The following is a 21,463-nucleotide window of genomic DNA, read 5'->3' as shown; positions in this document are numbered from 1 at the left end:
AAACAGCAGTGGACAAGACAGAAGAAATTCCTGCTCTAGTGGAAGTTTTATTCTAGCAGGGACCACAGGCTATAAACAAGACGAGTTAGCAAATAATATAGTATGTTTGGGAGTGATCGTGTAGGGAGAAAAAATAATGGAGGGAAGAGAATGTTGGGGTAGGGGTGGCAGGTTGAATTTTTAGGCCCGAAATGGCCTCACTAGGGTGCTATTAGAGCAAAGACCTGAAGGAGGACAGAGAGCAAGCCATGAAGATCCCAGGGAAGAGTATTCCAGGCTGGGAATAGCATGTGCAAAGGCCCTGAGGTGGGGAATGGGGAGCCACAGGGAGGAGCCAATGTAGAAGAGTGAATGAGGGGGCACAAAGAGAGGTGGGGTCCAGATTGTGTGGGGGCTTCATAGGCAGCTGGGCTTTGATGGGGAGTGAAATGGAGCCTGGGACTGCTTTAAGCAGAAGAGCTGGGGCTAAGTCTGTATTACATTGTAGGGCTCAGGGCATGAGAGAGTTGGGTCCAAGTCACATAGGAGGAACCTGTTGGAATGGGGAGCCCTGGTTGTGGCATGGCAGGGTCCCTGTGGCATTGGGGAGGGACCCCCCAGGGGGGACTAGATCCCAGGTCCTCCCTGGACTGACTTCCTGAGGCAGCCCCCCCGCGCCCCACCCCCACTGGCTGCCTGCACCACTGTCTACAGAGCTTCAGGAGAGGGATGCTGGACGCCTGCTTTGTGCTCCCCGCCCCACCTTCAATGATCCACTCCCTAATGGAGGGAGCGGAGCCCGCAGCCGTCCTGTCGTTCACCCTCCTGCCTCTAGGGGGGGCAGAGAGTCATGCTCATCCACAGAGGCCCTGGGCACACCGACAGGGCAGGTTGAGCCTGCATATGAGGGGTTCACTGTCCCCTCTCTCCCCATTTCCCAGAGGCTGGGGGCCCAGCCAGGGCCCTGGTGGCCCCCTCAGTGATTGTTCGTGAAGGTTACCTGCTGAAGCGCAAAGAGGAGCCCGCCAGCCTGGCCACACGCTTTGCCTTCAAGAAGCGTTACTTCTGGCTCAGCGGGGAGACTCTCTCCTACTCCAAGAGTCCTGAGTGGCAGGTGGGCCTCCTGCCCACAGCAGGGGTGGGGTGGGGTAGGGGGTTCCAGCAGTGGCCTCCCTCATTGAGCTGCCTCTCTGTAAGCCGGGGAAAACTGAGGCCCAGGACAGGGCAAGGACTCAACAAGTCCAAAGTCTCAGGCCAGGCTCTGCTCCCACTTTTGGGCCAGTGTGGGCACAGGACAGACACAGGCATCCAGCCCCCCGCCCCACACCATCAGACGTCCTTCAGAATGTGCACTTATGGTGGTCCGGACCCCCCCCCCGCCCCCCGGTGTGGACACACACAGGACACACAATGCTTAGCCGCCCTCCGATGCTCCCACGCAGGCCAATGCCCACGCGCTATCCTACCACGTAAAATTAGATCTGTTCGCTCAGATGTCCCTGCCTGGAGGGCACACATACCAGGCATTTATTCACTCGGTCATTCATCAAATATTTATTGAGTGCTTACTGTATACCATGCAGTGTTCTACGCACTGGACATACAGCAGTAAACAAGACATAAAATCCCTGTTCTTATGGGGTTGCCACTGAAATCCAGTGGCCACTCAGGCACCTGCTGGTGTGTATGCATTTCTGTGCCTGCACGTCCGTGAATGATATCTAACACTGGACAGGGTGTGCTTGCTCATTATTCCCACTTTGTCAGCAGAGCATAGAGTCTAGAGTTCCAGTCCCTGGTTTCCAACCCTGGCTCCACTAGCTGAGTGACCTCCGGAGGGTCAAGGATCCCCCTGTGCCTCAATTTCCTCCTCAGCACATAGACCCGGCCTCAGAAATTGGTGTAAAGTGATAAATGTGGAGTGCTAGAAAGCCCTTCCCATCTGCCATGTCAGGGGTTGCTGTGCTGATGGATGACAGTGATGGACACTGGTGCCCAGGGGAGTCCGCGCTTCTTTCGAGGGTGATGGGGCAGGTCTGGGGGACTCAGTGCTCGAGACAGGGGTCATGCACCCAGATTACAGACACACCCTCAGGGAACATCCCCTGAGGCACGCCTCCAAAGGAAAGCTGTCCCTGGGCCCCACCACCCCGGGCCCCAGCCTGCCCTGCAGCCCACTCTGCAGCGACAGGCCTGTCTCCCAGATGCGCTCCTCCATCCCGGTGTCGCGCATCCGCGCCGTGGAGCGCGTGGACGAGGGCGCCTTCCAGCTGCCGCACGTGATGCAGGTGGTAACGCAGGACCCCACCAGCACGCTGCACACCACTTACCTCCAGTGCAAGGTGAGGCATGGCAAGGATGGGGTGGAGAGCGTCCCTTAGGGTCCCACCCCTGACTGTCCCCCCGCACCCCTGGGCTCCCTGCAGAATGTGAACGAGCTCAACCAGTGGCTGTCGGCTCTGCGCAAGGCCAGTGCCCCCAACCCGGACAAGCTGGCCACCTGCCACCCGGGTGCCTTCCGCAGCTCGCGCTGGACCTGCTGCCTCCAGGCTGAGCGCTCAGGTGAGAGGGCAGGGTGGGCCCAGGTTCCGTCCTCCCCACCTGTCGATCAGCAGTTGTCCCACCTTCGTCTGGCTGCTGTGCAACCTGGGGCAAGTTACTTAACCTCTGTATGCCTCAGTCTCCTGAAGCGGGAAATGGGGTTGATGACAGTACCTGCCTCCTGGGGTTGTTGGGAGGATTGAGTGAGTTGATATACACAAAGCCCTTAGAACACTGCTGAGCACATAGTGCTCATTACATGTGAGGTATTATTTTTTAAGCACCTACTATGTGCCAAGCATCTAGTGGTACACAGACATCAGGTTTGCTCTGGAGGAAGACAAGTGAAGAACCAGACAATTGTAATACAGTCTTCTAAGTACTAAAATGAGGCTTTTGAGACTCCAGAGCATGCCTCTGACCCAGCCCCAGAGTAGGAGATCAAGGAGGGCTTCCTGGAGGAGGTGCTGTTTAGATGTGACCTAAGAAAAGGAGGCGTTAAGCAACGAAGTTGGAGACAGGGATGGGGTAAGGAAGGGTCGTAGGCAGAGCAAAGAGCACGGGCAAAGGGCTGGAGGTGGCACAGGGGGGGCTGAAGGATTGAAAAGGGTCTGCGTGGCTGGAGGCTGGACTGTGGGAGGAGGCTAGAGGGAGGTGAGGCTACCGTTCTGCTGGGCGGGATGGAGGCAGTGGGGCTTGATGGAAGTAGTAGGTTGGAAGAGGGATTTTAGAGGCAGAAGGGTCGGGGCTTGGGGGCCATCTGCCGTGGGGACTTTTGGAAGGGGCAATGGGAAGCAGTCCTGATGGCGCTGTGTCCCCCTCAGCTGCTGGTTGTAGCCGCACACACTCGGCCGTCACCCTGGGGGACTGGAGCGACCCGCTGGATCCCGACGCTGAGATCCAGATGGTGTATCGGCGGCTGCTCCTGGGGCGGGACCAGCTCAGGTGGGTGCCCCTGCCCAGCCCACTTCCCCCGCGATGACCAGCCAGGCCACCTGCCCAGCATGGCCTCCCATGTTCATTCATTCATTCTTTCCGTCCGCTTCAGCTGAGCTTCCCGGTGCACGGTGTGCAGGCTCAAGCGGGGGACTGGGAGGCGTCCTCAGGCAGGCCCCAATGCAGAAGTGGGTCTGGGATCTTTTAATATCCGGGTCCCTTGAGACATGGGTACAGGCCTTGGATGCGTTCCTTTTCCTTCCTGGTGGGCTTCACCCCTATTCAGTGACCGATTTTTTCCAACTCCTTCTAGAGTGGGTTCTGAAGCTGGCCTGCCTGGCTTCGAATTCTGGGCTAGCCACTTACTGGCTGTGTGATCTCGGGCACATTGCTTACCCTCTCTGTACCTCCGTTTCCTCATCGGAAAAATAGGGATAATAACGGTACCTTCCTCATGGGGTTGTCCTGAGTGGTCAAATGAGCTAATACAGGTGAGGCATTTTGTAGATGCCTGGTCACAGCTTTCAATACACGGTAACAGTTATTATGCTGTGCAACCTTAGGCAAGTTACATTACCTCTCTGTGTCTGGACTGTATAATGGATCCAACAGTAAGTACCTCCCTTGGATACATTTTTTGTGATACTTAAATGAGTTAATACATGTGAAGGGTTTATAATAGTGTCTGGCACTCTTAAGTATTTGATGTGATGGTGGTGGTGGTGATGGTGACTAGTGGGAGCCAGTCACGTCTCCTGCAACCAGCAGAGAATCTCTGGGGTGGAGACCAAGATTGGGAATCAGGGACCAACCTGTCTTTCTCCCTTTCAACTTCCAGGATGAAATTCCAGGAGGATCCCAACACAGATTCAAGCCCAGAGGCAGATGCAGAGAAGAGTTCTGGGGCCACGGAAGGTAAGGGGCTAAGGAGGTCCCCTTTCTTCGCCGTCTCTGTCCCCTGCCATAACTTGCTGAGCCCACTCCTATGTCCTTCCCCACAACTCTCCCCTTCGCAGTTCACCAGCAGGTGTGGTGAGTGGCGGGACGGAGTGTGTGGGCCCTCAGGGAATAGGGCCAGCCTGGAGCCTGAGAAAGCTGTGGGGTCTGGCTTATGGCAGCCCGCCCTGGCCTGGCTGATCCCCCGTGGCTCCTTGTCTCCCTCACAGGGGCCTGTCCCAATGCCCTGGCCCGGCAGAGAGAGGCAGCCGCCCACCTGCTGGAGGTGCTCGAAGATCTGGACAGAGCCCATGAAGAGTTCCAGCAGCGGGAGCAGCAGAAGGCAGCCCTGGGCCCCCTTGGGCACTGAGGAGATGCCAGAGCCAGCCTGGAAGGAGGTGGAAGGAGCCAGCGGGCCCTTCTCAGTGCACCCCAGCCCCTTGAGGCTGTCCTATACCTCGTTGATGCTGTAGGGTAGAGGCTTCTGGAGATCTCCTAGTCTCTGTGCCCTAAGTCCAGAACCCCAGGCATAGAAGCCCTCTGGCGGGGGGCTGGCCTTTGTACTGAATGAATCTCAGTCTCTGGGCTGAGGCAGATGGGCGTGGATGGGATAAGGAGTCCGACTCATTCAGCTCAGTGGAAGGTCTCTGCTAAATCAGACTGGCCTCTGCCCACACCGACCAAGCCAGCCTGGTCCTGAGCTGCTGGATACAGCTGTACGTGAATCCCCGATACCCACGTGGCCTTGTTGCCCCAGACAGGCACTAAAGAGGCTCAGCCCTTCCTGTTTTCATGTCTGCCAATCCGTGTAACCTTACTGATCCTCCTGAACCCTGCCTTGGCTGAGAGTCCTAACCACAAGCTTCCAGAATCAGGTTCCCTCGGGAATAACGGAGGCTTGGACCCCAGTGTGCCAGACTCAGATCCTTGGATCCTGGGAGACCTTGGGCTAGGTTCTGATCCCCTCTTTGAGCCTCAGTTCATGCTGTATAAAATAAGGAGGGAGTGTCTAGATGTGTGGTTGTCAAACTGGGTTCCACGGGGCTGGCTTGGGAGCCAGGGAGGGGTTTCTTAGACTGTGGTCCAAAACTCACCCCCTAGGTTGTCTGCTAGAAATTCAGATTGTTGGACCCCACCCAGATTTACTAAATCAGAATCTGAGGGAGTGTGGGTACAGGGATCAGGATTTTTAACAAGATCCCCCGGTGATATGGTCGAACACAGGATTTGATGATCATGGAGCTGGGCAATTATGTATAGTAAGGTTTGAAGTGAGATTTTGTTTGAGAATGAATCATAGAGGGTAAAATATTTGGGAACACCCAACTGGCAGAACTGGAAGGGCCTCCAAGGACTCATTTCTGGTTTCGTGTGACTAGAGTGTGGGACAAAAACCAAAGCATATCTGGAGATGAGGGGGACCCGGAAAGATGCGGCGCTATCCCAAGTGTGGCCAGCAGGGGTCGCCTGGAGCCACAGCATCCGCCACAGCCACCCAGCATCCTGGGATGCTGCCGAGCGGATGGGAAGCTTGTTGCAGATCCTGGGATCTGTCCCTAGACAGAACCGGGCCCTCCTGCCGTAGGGCAGGGGCTGGGGCTCGAGGAGCCAGTCACGGTGTATCCCAGCTCCTCCAGGTTTTCCCGTTGGCTCTCAGCTCCCAGCCCAAGTCCCTCATTCCCAGTACTGTGACGGGCAGCAGCTGTGTGCATTGTCTTGTGCCTTGCTTGAGAACAGCACCTTCAGCCCTGCCCTCTTGGGGACTAGGGTTGGGAGGGCCTGCCTCTGTCACCTTCACACTCCCTGCGTACCCCAAGACAAGAGAATTATGGGGACCCTCAATCTCCTGCTGCCCAAGGCTGAGAGGGGCAATGGTCCTGGGGTCATCATTTTGTTGTAAGCTCCCCGATGGGGTGGGCCAGAGTCCCCCAGGAACAGAGCCACCCACCCCCCCACCCCTCTTGGCAGGAAAAGACTGAGTGAGGAGGAGAAAGACCATTTATTTCTCCACCCACAGTGGGACTGGTAGGTTTTCAAAAGAGCAATTGCTTGCGTCCCTTTAAATCTTGGCTGACTTCCACCGTGGCAGCCAATCAACAGAGGCGGAGCTGGTGAGTTGCCTGGGCAACAGGCCCCTGGTTGGCCAAGACCATCAGCCACCCCACTGCCCACTCCCAAGGAAAGGGAAATGGACTCTTTGCTGTCCGGTCTGCTTTTTAGACCTGCTGGCCTAAGCTAGGCCTCCTCATCTTGCTCCTGAAGCCAGAAGCTTCAGCCTTTGGATCTTGATGTTTGGGAGTGATTTGGTGGAGAGGATGGGGTGGGGAGGAAAGGAGAACAGTGCTTTATCTGGGACAGACATAAGGCCTGGGGATGGGAGGGGAGAAGGACGTCAGAGTCCCAGAAGGATGAAGAGACACAAGCACAAAATAAGATCCCGCTGGTCCCCCTCTCTCTGGCCTGCCCCTTTGCTAACCTGCTGACTAATCTGGGGCTTCTACCCCATGGGCCCACAACTGCCCATCAGGGGGTGGCAGAGATGGGTGACAGAGATGGGGGGGGAGGCTAAGCTTCCCAAGGGCCCTTTTCCCCCTCGAAGCCCCAGCAGGGCCCCAGGTGTTTGACCTGAATCCCATCTGCAGACAAGCTGTACGGATATGATAGAGACACAGATGGGAATCCATATGGGGTATCACAGGGGTCTTCTGTCTCTTCCCCCCCAGTCTGGGGTTAAGTAGAGGCACGTGGGTGTGCGTGCATGTGTTCAACAGGACACGTGTGTTTGCATGAGGGGGTGGGGCTCTGTCTTTTTGGTAGGGAGGTTGCTGTGGTTCCTGGTACTCTCTCTGCCACCCTCTCGGGAAGCTACAAGTCGGAGCCGGCTGGCCTGCCATCCTCCCAGCATATTCCAACTACCTCCAGCCACATCTCCAGAAAGCTTCTGGCTCCTTCTGCAGGCTCCTCCCCAGCCCTGAACCTGGGCCACCAGGACACACCTGGCGGAGGGAGGCAAGTGCCGGACCAGGGGGCCAAGCAGGAGGGAAGGTGGGCAGCCTCCGGCCTCAGGCCTTGGCTGCAGCCTCGGACACGCCCTGGGCTGTGAGCTCAGCCAGCACGTTGTCTAGGTAGCTAGCGTCCGGGTAGCCGTGGCCTGTGAGGTTGGACCCAAACTCGGTCTTGTGGTGGATCTCGTTCCACACCACAGTGTCCGACTCTCCCGTGGTGTTGGACGTGCCGATGGTGAAGATGAGTCTCCGCTCCCAGGCGGTGATGAGCAGCCTCAGCACCTGGCGGGTAGGCACCAGGACAGGCGCGGGGGTGAGGGGAGGGCCCGGGCAGCCCCGCCCTGTGGCTGGAGCCCCCTCCTCCCCCAGCCCAGCCTCCCTCCCTCCCTGGCCACACTGTGCTTTCTAAGCCTGCAACATTACCAGTGGCCGCCCAGCATGACCACTTCCCTAGATGGACTCCCAGTAAGAGCTCTTTCCAGGTTATCTGCCTGTTTCATCTGGGTCTCAAATTGAAGGCCCTCAGCTGTGTCTGGTTTACTAAATAGCCATTTTGTGACTTCTTTGGCAATGTTCAAAAACCTGGAGATTTTACATGAAAATCAGGAGATCCGGCTTCTCTTGAAAAACAGGAAGTGAAGCCGACAATCCGGAGTGTGGTGGTGAAGAGCTTGGACTGCTTGGGTTGAAATCTAGGCTCTCCCAATTACTAGCTGTGTGACCTTGGGAAAGTCACTTGCCCTGTCTGAGGCTTCTGTAAAATGGGGTCAAGACCTTGACCTCACCAAGCTGGAAATGAGATGGGGGGTGTGAAGCAACTGTCAGGGCTGGACTCGCACTAGGAGGTAGTGGTCGATGCTGGTGCAGGGAGGAAACAGGGATTGGGGGTGAGGGGGACCCTGGCCAGCTCCCCCACCTCTGCACCCTCAGGGCACCCACCTTCCGGCCCTTCTCATTGTTGGGCAGATAGCAGTGGCGCGGGAAGCCTCTTGCAGTGAACTTCTTGCCTGGGTTGGGGTGCTCGGGGCCCTGTGGGGAGGGGAGCAGGTGCTTGAACCATGGACAGGTGTGGGGGGGCCTCTGCAGGGTTCAGAGGAGTTGAGGCCAGAGGGGCGGGAAGGGGGGGGTGCTCACCTGGATGCCTGTGGGGATGTCGTAGACAATGCGGATGGTCTGGGTGTCAGCGAAGCCCGGCAGCGAGTGGGGGATGAGGTGGAACTCCATCTTCCCGGGCGGCTGAGTGCCCGTCTTCTCTCCATAGATGGCCTTGCAGGTGGGGCACTGCAGGCTGCCATCCTGGGGCGGGGGGAGGCAGTTGGTGAGGCCCCCAGGTATCCCGGCCCCGCCCCTCCGCCTGCGCCCCACCCACTGGCTCCACCCACTGGCCCGCGCGGCCCACCTTGTTGCCATTGGAGTACATGGCCACGAGGCACAGCAGGTGGTACATGTGGCCGCAGCGGCCCAGGCGGCCCACAAGCTCGGGCCGCACGCCCTTGTGCCGAAGCACGCCCTCGTAACCGGATGCTGTGACCAGGCGCTCCATGCAGATGGTGCAGTCCTGCGGGCGGGGGCACAGAAGGGACACTGAGGACTGGCCAGGGCAGGACACCCTCAGGTCAGCGCTGCCCCTGGGAGCCCCCAAGGGTGGCAGATTGCCCCAGCCTCCGGTACCCATTTGGCAAAGGGAGAGGACACTCCCATATACTGAATGCAGATACATGGCAGAGGAAGACAGGGCTCCCTGGCACCCCCCTCCAGAGGGATTAAAGGCTTAACTATAGAAAGCAAAACTTAAACATGGGGTGGAAAATACGGGTGAAAATAAGATACGAAAACTGTCACTCATCAGGAGACTGAGAAACGTGATTCTATTAAACCTGTTTATCAGAAGACATTGCATAAAAGAGAAAAGGCGTTGGGGCGCCTGGGTGGCTCAGTCGGTTAAGCGACTGCCTTCCGCTCGGGTCATGATCCCAGGGTTCTGGGATCGAGCCCCACATCGGGCTCCTGGCTCAGTGGGGAGTCTGCTTCTTCCTCTCCCTCTGCCTGTCCCCCTGCTCATGATCTCTCTCTCTCTGTATCTCTGTCTCAATGAATAAATAAAATCTTTAAAAAGAGAGAGAGAGAAAAGGTGAACCCCCAAACTGGGAGGAGAGATTGTGACACACAGAAACACGGGAGAGGGTGTAGAGGATGGGAGGTCAGGGGCTGGGGAAGCCAGGTTGCCCCCTCTGCCCAGGCCAGGACCCTCCCGCGGGGGCTCACCTCATCGGGCGGGTTCTTCACCTTCTGCATGTACCTTCGGACCACATCCTCGGGGTTCTTACCTGCAAGGACACAGCGGGGTAGGCTCGAGGGTGCCTAGAATCTCCCCCTGAGGGCTTGGCTCAGGATGGGATCAGGGGTCAGGGAGGGGTTGGCAGGAGTCACCTTTCAGCGGTGGCTGCAATCAGAGTTGGTGGCAGAGGGGGTCGGGGGGAAGGGAGCTGAGAGCAGGAGATGGAGGTGGAGTTCTAAGTCCTAAGAACAAATTGGAGGTTGGGGTCCGAGGAGTTGGGGTCAAGAGTTAGGTTAGTGGGGTCAGGGTCGGCGCGGAAGGCGTACTCTTCTTGAGGTGCTTCTTCTTGGTCTTGCGGCACAGCCCGGGCACGCCGGGCACGGGCTTGACGTCGCTCTTGCTCACGGGCGGCGGGTGCAGGATGGGCTTGGGGGCCCGCGTCAGGCACACGGGCAGGCCCGCCGCACACAGCAGGATCCCGGTCATCCCTGGGGAGAGGGCGGGGCCGTCAGGGGGCGTGGCGCCCACCTGGTCCCCGCCCACCCCGTCCTCCCGCCTTTGGGCGGGCGCCAGAGGCCTCCCCCAGGCCCCGCCCACCTGCTCGGCCCAGGAATCCTGGGGCCCTCAGGTCAGGATGCGCCAGGGGCCCCCTGGGCCCCACGCGGGTGGAAGCCGAGTGGAATGCCTCCTGAGCGTCTCGCCCTCCCTAGTGGCAGGGTCCAGCGGTAGGGGCGTTTCCTCTGGGCCCCGCCCACCAGACCGCCAGGGGGCGGAGTCACAGGGCGGACAGGTGGGGCCGCCTCCTCGTGGGCCCCGCCCTTCTGTCCCTCCAGGGCTGGATCTCACCTGCTAGGGCCGGATGGACCGGCCCGGTACCGTTCAAGTTCTTCACCGGGAGCGCGGGGACCCTGAGGGGAGAAAAGAGGCCGCAGCTGGACTGTAGCCCCACACACCAGAAGATCAGGGGATCCTGGTTTGCATTCTGACTCCTGGGCATACTCTGACCTCTTTGTGCCTGTCCCCGTCATTTAGAATGATCACCAGGGATATAGACACCCTTCTATTATGGGGCGGGATGTGATTGGGATCTCTGCCCCAGTTATAATGTAATGGATCCCTAGACTTACTCCTTTCTTCCCCACTCCTCAGCTCGCCTCCCTTGCAAGAGCTTGGGGTCCAACAGTTCCCTTCTACTGGCCACTGTGCCTGAAACCCAACTGTGAGTGATGATGTAGCCATTCCAACATTTCTCCCCATAAAAGGTTCTGGGAAAGAGGCATTCGGGGATCAAATAAGTTATGAAACACTTCACTGTCTCCTTGAAAATTCACAACATATATGAGCACATTGAAGGCTCTGATAAGTCCTGCATAAAGAAATGTGATTAGGAATGATAAATCCAGGTTTTCCAAAGACATTTTGCGATGAACATGTTTTTCCCCTCTCGAAGATCTACTGATGTCAGTTCCTATAATTGAGGCATTGCCCCTCTTCAAATGAAGAGGCCTTAGGAAACCATAGCCTGCTTCCCCTCTTTGCCCGCCCCCACCAAAGAGCTCTGGCTTTTGAAATCAGCCAGAGCTGCCCTCATATCTCAGCTCAAGCATTAACTGGCTGGGTGTCACATAGCACAGTACCTCTCATAAGCCCGCCTCCCACCTGTAAAATGGCACCGTCCTTATGTTTGCTGTGAGGAGTCCATGAAATTCTGCACATCAAGGGTCCAGAAGAATTCCTGGCACCTAATAAAGACTTGAAAGGCAGTACCCATCACCAACACCCCACTGATGCGTAAGCCTGGCTGAGCAGTTTCACCTCTCTGCACCTCAGCCCACTGAGTCACAGTGTATCTTCCCTTCCCCTTGGAGAGGAAACCATCAAAGTATTGCAGTGACAAGCTTGGGCAAGTCACTGAACCTCTGTGACCCTCTGTTTCCTCATCTGTAGAATGGGGATAGTCATACCTCACCCCCAGGGCTGCTGGGAGGGCGGAATGAGAAGGGTTGCGGCAATCTGCATACCGTGCCCATCTGAGGCTTCACAACTTCAGCGCTGGGTTACATAAGTGAACTGTGGTCTGGCTGCTGAAGCGCTGGATGGATAAGTCTCAATGAAGACGTGCGTTCTCAAAGCCAGGGGAGCCAGAGGGGCTTGGGAGACGTGCCAGGAGGGTGTGCAGGAAGGGATGGGGGCAGGGACAGCTGGGGAAGTTGCTGCTACCACCCCCTTTGCCTTCCTGCTAAGGTCTGAGCCTGGCCAGGGCTGCCCGGTCACTGGCCCCTGGCAGGCACAGTCGATCGCGGGCAGCCGGCTGGAAGCATCTTTAAGCAAATGGTATACTTGGCAGGCTTGGGCGCAGCTGCGGTGGATCCAGAAACACACACACACTCCTGGGGAATAGGCACTCTATTTCCAAGCACACATATACAAGTGTTACACATGACACACATACAAGTACACACACCACACATACAAGTACACAGATACACACACATAACATGGAGAACACTGCACGAACAGGTACCTCCCCCCCACACACACACATCCCAGGAAGCTCCTTCCCCAGACACAGACACAGAATACATGTGCGTGGGGAACACAAAGCCACAAACATTTGCACGCAGACCCACAAACACACCAACACACTAGGGAACACTTACCATGCACACATATATCCAAAGACACACACAGACGGATCTCAGGGAACACACCCCTCGCAAACATGCACGGATTCAGACGCACACACACACTCCTGCATGGTAAACACTACACGTGGAGGCGCACCCATGCACACGCCGTGAGGGCATGCCATCAGACAAGAGAAGCCAGCGCCTGCAGCCACACTGCACATGGGACACGTGCAGACCCACAGACACACAGCTGCTTGGCTGGGGAGGCCCACACTTTGCACAGAGTCCTATGCACCCATCACCGCACACAGCCTCTCCACTCTGCCTGCTCAGCAACACAGACTTAATCTGGGTCCCCTGCGGCACTCCTCCCAGAGCCTTCTGAGGGTGTGGAGAGTGTCTGGAGCAGAGTCGGGGTCATTGAACACTTTGGTGGCCTGAAGCACTGAACACAGCCCCGGAGGGGGCTGCTATTGGCGGGCAGGTACCATGGGACTCCCAGCACCTGGTCAGTTGAGGTGTGTGTGTGCAGAAAGGTGCTGTGCCTCAATTTCCCCATCTGTAATGGGGATAAAGTCTTGTGAGGGTTCAGTGAGTTAAAACATGCAAAGCTCATCGTTTGGTGCAGGGGTGTGAGTGGAGAAGGATTTCCTCCTTCTAGCAGCCTGCTGGGACCCAAGAGATGGGGCTGAGTTTCCATCTGACCCTCTTGGGGCCTGTCATAATCCTCCAGGACCTTCCTGCAGGGTATCACCTAATCTCACCCCTTCCCCTACTCTTACGGGAAAGCAAAGGGGCATGTACCTCAAGCTTCTCCTCTTCCCTGTCCTGTCCTTCGAAAGAGTTCTAGTGTAGGCACAACTCTAAGGACCTCAATATGTCCAGGTCTCCCCTACCTCCTTTCTTCTTTTGTCTCATAAAAAAAAAAAAAAAAATCCTTCCTCTTCTCCAGGGCTATCTGTAAATGGATGGCAAGAACAATATTTAGTATGCAAACCACTACTTCTTGTCTCCTACCTGTGGCAGACATCACTAATCCATCACAGCACTCTCAAGCTGAGCAGAATCTTCAGCACAGCCTCTGCTAATCAGTGAGGACAGTTCGCTACCCCAGGTCTATCTGATGTCCAGCATCTGGTCCAGCTCATGACCTTGGTCTTGCTGAGTCTTTGGCCCGGGATTTAGGCAGGGGGGCACCTCAGAAAGGGAAGGTTTCTAAATCTCGGCTGCCCTACAATTTCTGGCAACGCTTAAAAACCACAGAGCCCGATTTACAAAAATTTGTCTTGCTCCTGGGAAGGTTGTGGATAGGGTGTGACAGTGGGGCTGGTTTTTATTTACTCATCATGAGCTAGGGAACAGTGTGAAGGCAGCCCCCAGCCTCTCTGAATCTGCAGGCCCCCTGAGAGAACCCAGGGTGACAGGTTTCCCACGATGCCCGAGCGTGGGAGCCACCCGGGGCCCCCTTTTGATGTGGGACGCACTGTTTCCTCCGAGTCAGCGAGCACATCCTCCTGCCCTGGACAAGAGTTTGCTGCCCGCAGGCCTCCCGGAAGGGGGGCCGGTCTGCACTCTCTGCTCCACCCTCTTGGGGCCCAGCCTGACAAAGGGTAGTAGGAAGCCATCAGGCCCCCTTGAGATCTGCTCTGCCCAGAAGACAGGCCTGGCCACCCCAAGGTGGAGATGGGTCCCACTGCCATGCTGGTTTTCTTGCTGTCTTTCCCACCTCTGCATCAGGTCCTGTTCTTCCTCTGCCCTCAACCCCACACAGATCCTACCTTGCTCAGAGTAAAAGCCAACCTCCTTACCCTATGTGAGATAGCCAATACCTACCCCTTGAACTCTATTTCCCCTGTGGTCACCCCTCACCCATTCTACCCCAGCCTCCCTGCTCTTCGTGTTGTTCCTCGAACACACCAGCCACATTCCCACCCCAGGGCCTTTGCACTTGCTGATCTCTCTCTCCCAGAATGCTCTTCCCCAGATATCCTCACGCCTTGGTCCCTCACTTAACACAGATTTATGCTCAAATGTCACCTTATCAGAGACCTTCCCTACCATTTTACTCCAGAGAAATCTCTGTCTTTGCATTACCTTATTGACTGATTGATTGTCCTAGCACTAACCATGACCTGATTATAAAGTCTTTGGTCTGACCAGGCCCTCCCTGCCTCTGTGACCTCATCTCCTACCCGTTCCATCTCTCTTCTCTGGACACATCTGCTGTGGCTCTAACCCATGGAGCATAGTCCCCTGTCAAGGCCTTTGCATCTGCTGTGCCCTCTGCCCCAAGGCTTTCCCCCCAGATGCTGAATGGTTCTCCTAGTTCACCTCCTCAGAGAGACTTTCCTTGACCACCTGACTTCAACCCTAGTATACAGCACATAGCAGGTGTTTGATAAACACTTGTTGCATGAAGAAAGGGAGGCTGAATTTGGTGGGAACATTCTGAGCAGGTGACTCACGAGCACATGCTCAGGTGCATTCTCCCCATGGGTTCTCTGCACATATTTGAAGTGAGCCTTGAAGCAGGTGTCCCAGAGAAACACCATCTGCGGCCTCTAGTCCCCTGGAGCTTCTCTGCTGGTACTCACACTCAGGTGGCATCCTGCCCAACAGCCAAAGCAAACATCCCCTGAGAAGTTCCCAGAAATCCTCCACATCCCACTTGGGGCAGAGGTTTCATGGTTAGGTTTTGGGGAACCCGGGCATTGCACAGAAATTGTCTTAGTGAATGTGCCACACAGAGACAGACAGTGGGGTGTTCTCCCTGGTCAAAAATTCCAGGTACTCACTATGGGTCCGATGCTGTTGTCCTGCTTCACTCCCTCATCTAATCGTACCCCAAAGTCTGTGACATCCGTCTACAGAGAGTGAAAAACTCCGGTGCAGAGAGCTGAAGTAATTTGCCAGTGGCAGAGCCAGGATTCCAGCCCAGGCTGTCAGACTCCAGAGTCTGTGCTCTTAGCCATATGACAGAACCAAGTTCCCTCACCATGGCTTAGCGGCCCAGGCAGGAGGCTCTGTCTGAGAGAAAAACCCCCGGGATTAGTCTGGGAAAGAGGGGTGGGGTGTTTAGGTTTCCTCCTTGCCAAGGAAGAGCAGAGATGCTTCATATCTATGCTGGTTGGAAGGCAATGCTCAAAGGCAGGGTGAGATAATGTGAGATTTTCCTAGCTGCTGTTCCTCACACTGTTCCCTGCCTTTTTCCTGCCTGGGCACCTCTGCCACACTGTTCCTCCTGCCTGTCCCTACTATCTATTCCCAATTCACATCTGTTCTTTGAAGACAGGTTCAAAGGCCACTGTCTTCCTGAGGTCTTTTCTGATCTACCTCAAGTGGATTCATAGCCACCCCCTTTTAATTCCCAAGGGACCATGTTTCTCTCTCTCTCTCTCTCTCTCTCTCTCTTTAGGATACAGACATTTTATCTTGCTTTCTGGTTTTATGGTTCCACTTCTATCTCTTGCGCCAGGTTGTGAGCTTCTAGAAATGTGTCTGAACCAGCCCTGGGGCCCTAGGATTGCAGATGAAACTCCATGCAAATGGGTTCTCAAGAAGTACTGAATGGAAGAGTTGAACCAAAGGAGAAATTGGCCCGCTAGCTCTGTGGTCCCTTCAGAGAACCCATAGTGCCCTTAGAAACAGCAGTTCTAATACCAACATCCCCCGCAAGACAAGATTGAGGCAGGGATGGCAGATACATGGCGTGTGTAGTACTCTTACCAATCCTGCACCCGTGGCAGGCATCACCAATCGATCTCAGCACTCCTTTCTACTAAGCCAAAATGCAACTTCAGACTCCTCCTCAAGAATGCTCCTGGAAGACGTAACCTTTCAAGCAGAGATGGTGCATGAGATGAAATCTGTTTGTCATTTGTTTTATGGATGATGGGACTGAGGCCAAGAGAAGGGAAGTGACTTCACTAAGGTCACCCAGCTGGTTAGTGGTGCACCTGGCACTGGTTCCTGGAGCTTCTGAGTCAGAGGCCAGGGCTGACCCCACCAGGAGGATCTGTGGGGCCATCTGGAGTTGAGCAAGCTTTCTGAGCCCACCGGACCCTACAGGTGGGCTGAAGTTCTTGACCTGGACCCTGGAGCTGGCTCAGGCCCAGGTAGGCTGCATGAGCAGCTATACGAGTGGACCCATGTGCCTGCTCTGGCTAACCCTCTCTCTATCCCAGGCATAAAGGGGAGTTCAGGACCCCAGGGAAGAAGGAAGCCACATGGACATTCCCTTTAGGCCAACTGTGTTTCCATCCCTCTGCCCACATCTGGCCTCCCTGTCTGCCCCCTGCCGCCACACCCTGGATAGACGCCAGGCATGTCCCATTTTCGGTGATGGTTTCCAGATCCCCTGATTGGCCTCAGGGGCTGTCAGGACACCTGGTACTTCAAAAGAGTTCTAGTGTAGGCACAACTCTAAGGACCTCAATATGTCTAGGTCTCCCCTACCTCCTTTCTTCCTTTGTCTCATAAAAAAAAAAAAAAATCCTTCCTCTTCTCCAGGGCTATCTGTAAATGGATGGCAAGAACAATATTGAGTATGCAAACCACTACTCCTTGTCTCCTACCTGTGGCAGACATCACTAATCCATCACAGCACTCTCAAGCTGAGCAGAATCTTCAAGGTCCCTTCGGGGACCTTGGGAGGCTCCAGCTTCAGTCAGTTGGGTTCCAAATGGGTAAGTAACGGGCAGAAGTGAGAGCGCCATGTCATGGGAAAAGGAAGTTGAACAGCCCCTGGGGATCCCCCAAGTTCCTTGGGCCTGCTCCCCTCACCTGCCCCCATTCAGTGCCCCCTCCACCTGTACCTGAGGCCAGCCAAGTCTCCACTCCCACCCCGCTCTGCAGGGCCTGGGGCTGAGGACATCACAGTGAGCTCCAGGGTGCTCCCCAGGCCCAGCAAAACCACAGGCCATCAATGGCGGCTGTCTGGAGGCCTTTGCTCATTTCCCCAATCTGCCTGGACAAGCTCTGAGCTTCTGTGGACCTCAGTTTCCCCTCTGTCCGATGGGACCTCTCATCCCTGCCCCTGTCCACTCCTAGGGAATAGAGGGTGAAAAGTCCCCTAGAGAGACTTTTGGGGGTCTGGTTGCCACTTAGGGCCAGATTTATCGAGAGGCCTGGGGGAAAGCCTCTCGATGGGGGAGAGCATCACTCTCATTTAACCCCCTGGGCTCCCAGCCCCCTAGAGCAGGGCTCTGTCAGGGGAACCCGGGCAGGGGAGGGGAGGGGAGGGCTGGGCTGGCGGTTCCCACGGCCTGGGGCAGCCACATGCAGACAGGAGTGTGTGGTTTGGCCTCCCAGGGAGCAGGGCAGGAAGTGCTTCAGGTCTGGGGCGTGGGGGTGTTTGGTTTGACCTTGTGGTGAGGCGCTTGGAGGGAGGGGAGACTGCACACCAGTGAGGCCAGGAAAAGGGGGAGGGTGGGCAGGCCACAGGCCCGATGGGGGGACACGGTGAGGGTGAGACTTTTCATGGTGTACTTTTCAGTACTTTTGTTGGTTTTGAAGCATTGAAATGTAATATCTATTAACTGAAGAACCAAATTTGAATTCTTTAAAATAAAAACGTAAAATCACTGTGGAAGTAAAAAACAGGAGGAAAACACTCAAACACACCGACAATATCAAAGCCCACCTCCAGATGGGCTCCTGCCTCCTGCATCAGCCCCACCTGCAGCATATTCTCAATATCCAGAGGGAACCTGTTACAACAAAGTCACACCTGTCTCTCCGCAGCTGACAACACCATGGGCTTCCATTTCACTCAGAATCAAAGCCCAAGACCCCCCACAGTCTCAGGGCCCTAGAGGACTGGCCCCATTTCATCTCTGACCCCCCACCTCACCCCCTGCAGCCTCTCCAGCCACACCGACCTCCTCAAACATACCAGGCCTGCTCCTGCCTCAGGGCCTTTGCACAAGCTGCTCCCTCTGTCTGGAATGCTCTTCCCACAGTTCTCTGCGTGGCTTGCTTTTTAACCTCCTTTAGTCTTTGCTCAAATGTTACATTCTCAGGGAGGCCTCTTGTGACCTCCTTATTTAAAATCACATCCCTCTCATCAGTCCTTATGTGTTGCCCACTCTTTATGTTCCTTCAGCAGTAGTTACTCCTCTCTGGACCACATTCTAGAATTTATTTATTTCGTTTACTGTTTGTCTCTCACTAGACTGTGGTTCCGGGAGGGGAGGGATTATCTGCTTTTTCTTTGTTGCATCCCCAGGGCCCCAAACAACGCCTGGCACACAGTAGTTGCTCGATATATATGGGCTAATTCATTTAAAAACAGGTGAACATAAGGCCATAAAGAAGGTCAAAAGAAGCAGCAAACTGTGACAGATAAAAAGACGACAGATAAGGGGTTAAGACCCTTAACACACAAGGAACATGTGCAAATCAATAAGGAAGAAATAAACAGCCCAAGAGAAGGATAAGCAAAAGGAATAGACAAGTAATTGGCGAAAGAAGGAACCACTGGCAGCCAGCAAACAGAAGAGGTTCTGAGGCTCATGAAGAACCAGAGGGGGCATCGCTAGGGCACCGCTCAGGTTGGCGTGGTGTGCAAGCCTGCTAGGGATGAACGGGAGAAGCACCCCTTCCTGCTGTTGGCGGGCCATGTAGACGGTGCGTGCAGGCTCAGAAACACAGGCACTTTGACATCTGGCCTCATGCTGGACGGCGGCCCCGCATCACAGGTGCAGTAACTGGGGACCAGAGGGGGCAATGAGTCCCACTGGGGTCACACAGTGAGGCAGGGGGCCGAAGCGGGGCCCGGCCACTCCCCCCAGGGCTGACGCCCTGTGCAATCAGGCCGGGTCTCTGGGACCCTGGCAGGAAACCTGGGGTGGACAGGCAGGGGGGTAGGGCACCCCGGTACCCTGGCCGACTGGGAATTTCGAATCACACACCCAACTGGGGGACCTTGAGCAAGTGTCAGCCTTTCGGAGCCTTGTTTTTTCATGTGAAGAGTGGGGAAAATCGGACTCGCCGTGTGGGGTTTCTGTGGGCATTCAGACAGGCAATGTGTGTAGAGGCCGTGAAATGAGGCCTGGGACAAAGCAAGTGCTCAGTAAATGGAAACAGGCCTGCAGCTGTCCCCTCTCTCCCCTCCACCACGTGGGGTGGAAACTCTGAGTCTGCCCCGCAGCTCCGTTCCAAAGTGCTGGACGCTGCCCTCCCAGGAGACAGGGCGGATCTTCCCCCACCCCTGTGTGTCCCCCAGGCCCGGACTGCCAGCTGGCTCCCTGCCCCAACACAGGGGCAGTGGAAAAGTACCCAGGCCAGGGGCCCGCTGTGGCCCCACGGGCTGTGTGACCTTGGGCAAGTCGGGGCCCCTCTCCCGTCCTAGTCCCCACCCGGGGCTGAGATGCGGCTGGGAAGTGATCATACGGGGCGGGCAATATTAAAGCTTTGCATGCCATGGGCCCTGCTGAGCCGCCACACATGAGTGGCAGTGGTTTTAGCTCCGTTTGGCAGAGAGGGAAACTGAGGCTAGGGAGGCGAAGCCATGCGCCCAAGGTCACCCAGCCGGGAAAGGACTGGACTCGGAGTCTGTGTCAGTCCTGTGGGACAGAAGGAAGTGCAGAGAAGGGGGCAGGAAGGAAAAGGAAAGGTGGCCGAGGGGAACCACAGACAGACAGATGGACAGAGAGACACAGAGACCCATACATAGAGATACTGTTATCAGCTGAGCTGTGTCCCCCTAGAACTCCAACGTTGAAGTCCTTACCCCCAGTGCCTCGGACACTTTGGAGAGCGGGTCCTCGCAGAGGGGATTAGAATAAGGTCTGAGGACTTTAGGGCAGGCCCTAATCTAGGACTGCTGTCCTCGCAAAGAGGAAACTGGACACATAAACATAGAGTCAGAGAGACCATGTGGAAGGCCATGAGGGCTCAGGGGTGTGGGGGACCAGGGCGAAGCCTGGGGGGCTGGCTGCCTGGCTCCTCAGAGACCCCCATCTGCCTCCCCTCATAGGCTGTGCCCTGGCAACAGAGGCTTCAGCCGGGAGGAACCAGGGTTGGCTACCCCCACCCGCCTTCCTCACACCCCCTCATTCCAAGGCAGACCCCACAGGTCCTGGGCTCACACCCCACTCTGAGCCACACAGAGTATTTTTAGCTGGGGTTCCTTGGAGGGGAGGGGAGGGGGCCTGACACAGGCTTATCTGGCTGGGCAGGGTCTGCATGGCTGGGGAGGGGTGAGAAAGCCCTTGACAGTTTCCACCCCCCCTTTCCAGGCCAATGTCTGTTCTCAGAGAGGGTAACAAACGGCTCCCAGGGGGAGTACACACCCAGTACACCCTGGGTAGGGGTGCATGGCTGGGAGAACGGAGTTCCAGCAGGTCACAGGAGGACATGGTCAATGATCAGCACAGCACTCCCAAGGAGAAATTCTTCTTCTCCCCATAGCCCTCTTGAGCTCAAGCACACTCTATAGCTCCCCACTGTTGGTAGCAAAAAGCCCAGGCTCCCCTAAGGCTCCACACAATCTCGCTCTATACCCCCATTTGGGAAAATTCTCAGCACCTACTGTTCCAGCAGGAAACCTCCATCCTTGTACGGTCCCCAGAACCTGCTGGCCACATTCCTACCCCCACCCCTTTGCACCTGCAGGGCCACTACCTGAGATGTCCTTCCCTGAATGTACCATGTTCTCCAAGCCCCGCTGAATTGCATATGCTATTCCCTCAATCTGGAATAGCCTTTTTCCAGATCTGGCTACCTCCTCAGAGGGGTCTTCCCTGACCCCCGCCTCATTCCCTCTCGATCATACCACCCTGTCCCCATACCTTCAAGCACTTCCCTCTCTCTCCAGCGATTGTGTTCATTTACTCATTTACTTGCTGTATGTCTGTCTCCCCATCACTCTGGGCCCCACGTGTCTTGTTCAGTTCTGTGAACACACACCCACGGTACATACTTGGAGAATTAATACTGAGCAATAAAAGCTGAGTAATTCCCAGCCAGCTCTGAAACACTGGATTGCACAAAGTTCATCAGTGACTAAGAAATCCACTTCACCTGGAAATCCACTGAACACATGGTAAAAGTGATGCAAAACATTCCTGGACCAATTCTTACGATCACTATGTAGGATATATGCCTGCATATTCTATTCTATTCTATTCTATTCTATTCTATTCTATTCTATTCTA

General features: G+C 55.8%; 2 protein-coding genes across 2 annotated transcripts in view; one reads left to right on the top strand and one right to left on the bottom strand.

Annotated features, from left to right (window-relative positions):
• The window catches only part of RASAL1 (RAS protein activator like 1), a 29,375-nt gene extending 23,532 nt beyond the window's left edge, over positions 1–5,843 (top strand). Inside the window, exons 16-21 of the mRNA XM_035017046.1 lie at positions 921–1,093; positions 2,184–2,321; positions 2,406–2,541; positions 3,345–3,465; positions 4,295–4,371; positions 4,623–5,843. Of these exons, the coding sequence (XP_034872937.1) occupies positions 921–1,093; positions 2,184–2,321; positions 2,406–2,541; positions 3,345–3,465; positions 4,295–4,371; positions 4,623–4,762 (785 nt within the window). The 3' untranslated portion in view covers positions 4,763–5,843. The remainder of the gene's footprint in view (positions 1–920; positions 1,094–2,183; positions 2,322–2,405; positions 2,542–3,344; positions 3,466–4,294; positions 4,372–4,622) is intronic.
• Positions 5,844–6,372: 529 nt separating this feature from the next.
• DTX1 (deltex E3 ubiquitin ligase 1) overlaps positions 6,373–21,463 on the bottom strand; it is a 33,419-nt gene continuing 18,328 nt past the window's right edge. Inside the window, exons 3-9 of the mRNA XM_035016713.1 lie at positions 10,522–10,696; positions 10,002–10,163; positions 9,663–9,724; positions 8,797–8,955; positions 8,532–8,693; positions 8,337–8,426; positions 6,373–7,679 (exon numbers count right to left, since the gene is read on the bottom strand). Of these exons, the coding sequence (XP_034872604.1) occupies positions 7,455–7,679; positions 8,337–8,426; positions 8,532–8,693; positions 8,797–8,955; positions 9,663–9,724; positions 10,002–10,163; positions 10,522–10,696 (1,035 nt within the window). The 3' untranslated portion in view covers positions 6,373–7,454. The remainder of the gene's footprint in view (positions 7,680–8,336; positions 8,427–8,531; positions 8,694–8,796; positions 8,956–9,662; positions 9,725–10,001; positions 10,164–10,521; positions 10,697–21,463) is intronic.

This window comes from Mirounga leonina, unplaced genomic scaffold, assembly GCF_011800145.1.
Source record: "Mirounga leonina isolate KUSES-001 unplaced genomic scaffold, KU_Mleo_1.0 Mir_171, whole genome shotgun sequence".
NCBI lineage: Eukaryota > Metazoa > Chordata > Mammalia > Carnivora > Phocidae > Mirounga > Mirounga leonina.
The sequence above is the reverse complement of the archived record's forward strand: the minus strand, read 5'-3'. Positions and strand labels throughout refer to the sequence as shown.